The sequence below is a fragment of the Meles meles genome, chromosome 1 (assembly GCF_922984935.1).
Source record: "Meles meles chromosome 1, mMelMel3.1 paternal haplotype, whole genome shotgun sequence".
NCBI classification, from domain to species: Eukaryota; Metazoa; Chordata; class Mammalia; order Carnivora; family Mustelidae; genus Meles; species Meles meles.
The window spans coordinates 216,296,915-216,303,378 of NC_060066.1; the positions used below are offsets into that span (position 1 = coordinate 216,296,915).

General features: G+C 57.9%; 1 protein-coding gene across 4 annotated transcripts in view; it reads left to right on the forward strand.

Moving 5' to 3' along the window:
* Positions 1 to 2,360, forward strand: part of GNB1 (G protein subunit beta 1) — an 86,359-nt gene extending 83,999 nt beyond the window's left edge. For 3 of the 4 annotated variants that reach the window (XM_046006895.1, XM_046006912.1, XM_046006904.1), the window contains exons 10-11: positions 276 to 391; positions 638 to 2,360. In XM_046006895.1, the coding sequence (XP_045862851.1) occupies positions 276 to 382 (107 nt within the window). In that variant the 3' untranslated portion in view covers positions 383 to 391; positions 638 to 2,360. The remainder of the gene's footprint in view (positions 1 to 275; positions 392 to 637) is intronic. The other variant, XM_046006918.1, reaches the window with a different exon arrangement.
* Positions 2,361 to 6,464: the final 4,104 nt, after the last annotated feature.

Below are 6,464 nucleotides of genomic sequence, written 5' to 3' on the forward strand. Positions count from 1 at the left end.
AGCCGACTTGGCGCCCGGCGCCTCGGTGCGCTCCACTGGGGCTCCACTGGGGCTTCTTCCCCTCGACGGCGCGCTGAGCTGTACTGGGCCTGGAGGAGCGCGGCTTCTCCTCCTCCGGCCTCAGCCTTTCCGGCCACGGGGGCGCCGCAGGGGCTGGGCCTCAGGACCCAGGGGTCCCGCGAGGTCCCGCCACCCAGCCCTGCATCGCATCACCACGTCACTGCTGGCTGGGGCATCCCTGGGTCCCGGGGTGACTGGCTGTTCTCTGCTCTCAGGTGTCTTGGCCGGGCACGACAACCGCGTCAGCTGCCTGGGGGTGACTGACGACGGGATGGCCGTGGCGACGGGGTCCTGGGATAGCTTCCTCAAGATCTGGAACTAACACCGACAGGTAACGCAACAGCCCAGGCGTCCTCCCCGCGCACCCCCTGCGTGCCCCTCCCAGCACGGGGCGTTCGCGGCTGCCGGGGCTCCCGCCGGGAGCTGACCCCGGGAGCTGACCCAGGAGCTGACCCGGACTGCGGGGAGGTGAGCGCCGCGGCCCCTGAGCCGGCGAGCCCTGCGGGCGGGGGCGGGAGGAGGAGCAGTGGCTCTGGTTTCAGGTGTTGTCCTTTTACGGGTCTTCACACTGTTTCAGAACAGCAGGTGTCGTGGCGACTGCAAGATCATTCCAACCTTGAAGCGTGACAGTGATATAGCATTTCCAATCCACCCTACTGACGCGGACGCCCTCCCTCAGAACTTCAAAAGGGCAAGACCTTTTCCCTCACTTATTGCTGAAACCAAGAGCACAATTCCCACGAAGAGAAGAGTCTCTGTGCTGTAAACTAAAACAAATTGTGCATTCCTCCCGGGACCATTGTCTTTGTTTTCTTTTTTGTCTCAAACGAATTTAAAAGGAAATACTATAATAAACGTGCTAACCAGAAGGTAAACCTGAGTGTAATTGCGAGGCAGACACACCTTTTCACTCGTTCATTTGAATTTTAGGTCAGTGACCCTGTTTTGTGCTGTTCATGCAAAACAAGTTGAGGATTTTATCTTGTAATTGGTTCTAAATTTCAGGTTGTGTTCGTAACAGGATTTTGCAAACATTCATGTTTCCTTTTTAAAATAGATTCCTTTGCGGCCGGTAGTTACACAGAGGAAGAGGGTGTGGTGCGGCCTCTCTGAAGTTGTTAATGACGTCAACTGAGTCCCTCACCTTTTAGTTGCTGTCTGTGTCCCACAATTGTTCCGCACAAACACGGCCTAGAAAGGATGATGCTAGTACGGAGAGGAGCCAAGCACACGCTGCGGGTGGTCTTGAATGCGTGATCCGGCACCTTCTGCCCCCCGCCCCCCACCTGTCCTCCTGCCTTCTCAGTTCCGTTCTTAATCTCACCTTGGGTTTCCTTGTGAAGTCGGAGGGAAGTTGGTAAGGAGAGCCCGACACTACCCTGCGCTCCGCCCCCAGCCGTCAGGAACCTCTGTTGTCCAGAGAGGCGCCCGTCCTGTGCTTGGATAGTCAGTCAATTATTTGTGTATGAAACCATGTACAAATCAATGTTTTGAAAATAATGATCTCAAACTTTCTAAGTTAAATTTTAAAAAATCTGATTGTTTGCCATATTGGGTGGGTTTACTCTTAGAATCGCATGCTGTAGAAATGCTCAAAAGCGCATACAGGACTCAGTCCTTAGATGTTCTTTTTCTTTTAAGAAATAACCTCTTTACAGTTGTAACCACTGCGGCTCTGTCCCCTCACTGCTGCTCTGCACCAGCGTCGGGAGCCGGGCGGCCGGCAGCGCGACATGCTCGGGCAGCGGGGTCGTCACTGTTCCTTTCTTTCTCTTAAAAAAAAAAAAAAAAAAAAAAGTCCTGTTCCAAATGATCACTGTTGGATTCGTGGGCGGGGGTGGGGGGCAGGGACTGGAGACCCTGGCCTTCCTCTGTAACTTCCTCTTGGCCTGTCTCGGCCGTGGAGCCAGCCTTTTGCACCATTCTGCAAGGAGGCCCATCGTTCTCGAATACACAGGCCGCCCCGGTCCCGCTGGAGGCCCGTGGCCAGCGGCAGTGCTGGGAGCGGCCCCTGCACCCGAGCCCGCTTCCCAGCAGCAGGGCTGGCTTCCCTCTGCCCTGAGTCTGCAGCAGCCCGTAGAGAACTGTGCTGTGATGTGCAGTGGGCCTGGGTCGGCAGAGAGAATGAGCACGAGCCTCCTTCCTTTCCGTCCACACCTCTGTAGCGCTCTCTGCTCCCTGTGCCCCTCACTGTTTGTATTTAATTTTAAAGTCAGTGTATTGCAAGGAGGCTGGATGCAAGATAGATACTATATTAAACTGTACTGTTATTTAAGATGTAATAAAGCAGTTTGACATGAGGGACTTTGGTGTGGCTGCTTATTTGCCAGGCTGTTTGGGGTCCCGGCCGCCCTGCTCCGGGGGGTCGGCCGGATCCGGTCGTGTGGGCTGTCCCATGGCTGCCCATTTCTCTGCCAGGTCTTGCATCCTCACCACCAAGAGTCCATGAAAGGAGGCGTCTGCGACCGCCCAGACCATGCCCCCCGCCCCTCCCGACCTCCCAGGCCGCTGCCCAGGGTGCATGGAGTGTCCCCAGCTGGCCCTCCCTCCGGTCTCTTGTCTTCTGGGCCTGAGCCCCTTGCTTCTTCTCTTCCCTCTGGAAGATGTCTGAGGATGCTCCTGCTGACTTTCTGATCTCGGTATGGATAAAAAGAATTGCAGCTCCGAAGGAAAATAAGCATCTGCCGCCAAAGCGTGAGCCGCGTGTCAGAACGGGCCGCGCTCCCGAAGGCCCCGCACCTGGGCGGCCCCGTTCCTTCCTCTTCGTAGCCGGCAGCGCTAACTTCTCGGGTTAAATGTTGGTACTTTTTCATCAATAGGTGAAGAGTGCTCTCCATGGGAAGGCTCCCGTCGGAGTCTCCGTCCTCCCAATTATCAGCAAGCTGGAGCAGCGGGGGCTTCCTGAGCGCTCCTGCGAGGACTGGGGTGCTGTCTCCTCGGAGACTGGCAGCCTGAACGGTGGGTTTGCCTGGCTTTACCCTCCTCCCCCGCAGCTCCCTGGAAGACGCTGCCAGCTGTCTTACGAAATGCCAGAGAGCATCCGAGGTGCCCCCGGGGCTGACAGCCAGAGTTCCTGGGAGGGAGGTTCTCCTAGGATCAAAAAGCAGGTGATGGGGCGCCTGGGTGGCTCAGTGGATTAAGCCGCTGCCTTCGGCTCAGGTCATGATCTCAGGGTCCTGGGATCGAGCCCCGCATCGGGCTCTCTGCTCTGCGGGGAGCCTGCTTCCTCTTCTCTCTCTGCCTGCCTCTCTGCCTACTTGTGATCGCTCTCTCTGTCAAATAAATAAAAATCTTTAAAAAAATAAAATAAAAAAATTTTTTTTAAAAAAAGCAGGTGGTTAGGGGTGCCTGGGTGTCTCAGTCAGTTACAGCGGCTGTTCCCGGCTCAGGTCACGTGCTCTCTCGCTCCCTGACTCCGTCCAGTAAGTACAATGTTTAAAAAAAAAAAAAAAAAAAAAAAGCAGGTGGTTAGCCTGCCCAGGGGCACACCCTAGAGTGGGCACGAAGTGGGCATGGGGTAAAATGGAAACTGGTAGCCCTCGATGCCTACCTGTTCCCTCTGTCCGGTGTCCCAGCCTGGCACCCAGCATGCCCCCTGTTCCCTGACTCCAGGGCAGAGAAGCTGACATGGCCCTGCGTGGGCCTCTGCTGGCTTTGAGATGACTGTCCCACTTCCTCACCAAAGCAGGCACTGGAAACAGGCATCAGTAGGGCGTCTAGAAAGGGGCACCCGCGCTGCCTGGGTGGACTGTGCCAGTTCTCAACCTTCAGGCACAGAACTCAGGGTTGCCCAGACAGAGTGGACCTTAGGCACTTGGCCTGTGCTGTTGGGACAGTCCTGGGAAGTGACCTCTTGCTCTGTGCCACGTGTCCCCCTCCAGGCTGCCCACCCTGCTCCCTTCCACTGCTCCAGTCTCCCCTGCGACCACCTCCCCTCCTGTTCTAGTCGTGGCCCTGCCCTTGGGGGCACACCTGTTGCAGGCACGCTGTCCAAGCCCCACATGGAGCCCTCGGAGGCTAGACTCCAGCTGGAGCCTCTCTCTGACTTCTAGGGCCCTGTCCCCACCACACCCACTCAGTGTTGTGCCCCAGATGGATGCTGGGGTCTCCTGCCACCTCCCATAGACCCTGACCCTCAACTTGGCCCCACCAGCCCTGGGGGCTGCCTGGAGGGGTATGCCGTCCCGGCAGGGCCTCCCTTCTTCCTAGCACTGTCTACCCCCACCACTGCCTGCTGCTTGAGTCCAGTCAACGCCCTTTCTGGAGCCAAGGGCAGACCGTGCCCTTCGTGTCCTCGCTGCAGGTTACTTGGCCTGTCTGTGCCCGGGATTCCCCGAGTGAAAACCACAGACGACAAAAGCACCTGCTTCCTCGAGCCCCATACGCAGGTGCCAGACCCCACCCGCCCCACTGCCTCTGCCCCACAGGGCTCCTCCCAGCTGCTGGCAGGCCCTTCACGAGCACCCGGTGAGAAGCCGACCATCCGCTTGAAGATCGTGGTCCCTGCTGAACTGTGTGCGTGGCACTTCATGGGTCGGCCGGAAGAGGGTCTGCTCCACTCCGTCCCCCTAAACTGCTCCAAACAGGACACTGCGACATTGGCAATTCCAGACACTGGCCCCTGGGAAGGAATGGCCATGCGGGAGGGGCTGGACTTGTCCCATTCGTACTCATCAGAGGCCTGAGGCTGGGGATGGACGAGATGACCTCTGCATACCCCAAGACATACCCCTGTCCTCCACAGGGAGCCTTGGTCCCTCCCTGCCACCCCTGTCACCCAAGGCTCCTGGCCACTTCCCCTTTTGAATACTGGGCAGCCTCTGTTCACTCCCCCCCACCCTTGCCAGGCACAGCTGAGGCCAACTTCCTTGTGAGCTGGGAGCACCCAGCTCCACCCGAGAGCCAGGACCACCAAACTGCACTCAAAATCCAGGACCCCCCAGCCTACCTGAATGCGTCCAGGTCTGAGCAGGCAGCCTATCCGGCTGTACCTTCCATGACCCAGGCTCCCTTCTCCCACCACCTAACCCCCCGACTCTGCTGTCCGCCATCATTCCAGCCTCAAAACACGGTGCATCTAGGCTTAGGGTCCGAGGGTTCAAAAAACCCGGAGTCACAAGTCACGTTTCAGAAAAATGCAAAGAAACAAATACTAGTGCTGGGAAAGCTTTACCTGAGAGCCTCTGAGGCAGAACCCCCAACCTCTGCCCAAACTAACCTGCCTGGCATCCCCCACCCCCACACCAGCCTTTGTCCCCGCCGCTGGCCCTTCCCTCTCCCCAGCAGGCCTGGCTTTTTCCTATTCCACCTTTGGACTCAGCCCAAGCAAAACTTCTAGGAACCTTCCGGATGCCCTAAGGAACCCCTCCCAGCGCTGGCTTCCATTATTGCTGGTCAGCCCTTGAGGGGGCTGGGTGGGGTTAGGGCCTGCTGGGAGAAATTGCACAATCTGGTCAGCGGAAGGAAGCCACAGCCCCTGTGTTCTCATCTCTGAAATGGGGAAGCAGTCCCGTGTGAAGTCTTGAGCTCTAGGCTGGACAGAGGCTTTCCATGACTACAGCCATCTGCACGAGTTCCCTTTGCAGACGGGCACACAGGAAGGGGCCTGCCCTGTGACTCTGGCTAGTTACCAGACTGGCTCTCCTGCCCTGGTGCCCTCTCTAGAGACTTCCTGCTCCAGAAGGTTCTTCGGAGGCTCAGTCCAGTCCCTAGAACATAGTAAGTGCTGGATCAAGCATTAATTTTCTGTTCATGAAATGTCCAAAACACACAGCTCAAAAGGCTTCTCCCCCGCTGTGGGTGTGGCTGGCTGTCACTTTCGGGAAGTGGTTGATTTCCAAAACAACCAGATGGGGAACTTACAGCACTTGAGAAATCCCCCCAAATTCCTGACATCCTTGCCCCCCTTTCTACTCACTCTTGGTGACCCCACTGCCCAGTGGTCCCCGGACAGTAGTGAGACATGTCCCGCTTTGTGCCCATCTGTGTTTGGAGTCTCTGCACGCAGGGCCGGAAGACTCCACCAGAGGAGACTGAGCACCACAGGTACGCGGGCAGGGGGAGGGGCTGCAGAGGACTCCTCTCCACACGAGGTGGCGGCCCTGGTGCGCACCCGCGACAGCAGTGGGCACGTGGGGTCCAGGCAGGGCACCAAGGACCGAACGCTGCACTACCCCGTTCTTCTACAGTGACCCCTTATTCGCAGACGTGTCCCTGGGGCCCCGCACACTGTCGGGACACCTGACTCCTGGGTGGACTGGGGGGAGGCCTGGCGCCCCAACAGAAGCTACAAAGTGGGTAACTGTCCTTGGTCCTTCCTCTCTCCTCTGTGTCCTCGGGTGGTGATGGTGAGGTGGGCGGGGGACGACGGTGCCGGCAGGTCACCCTGGAGGCTGACCTTTGCC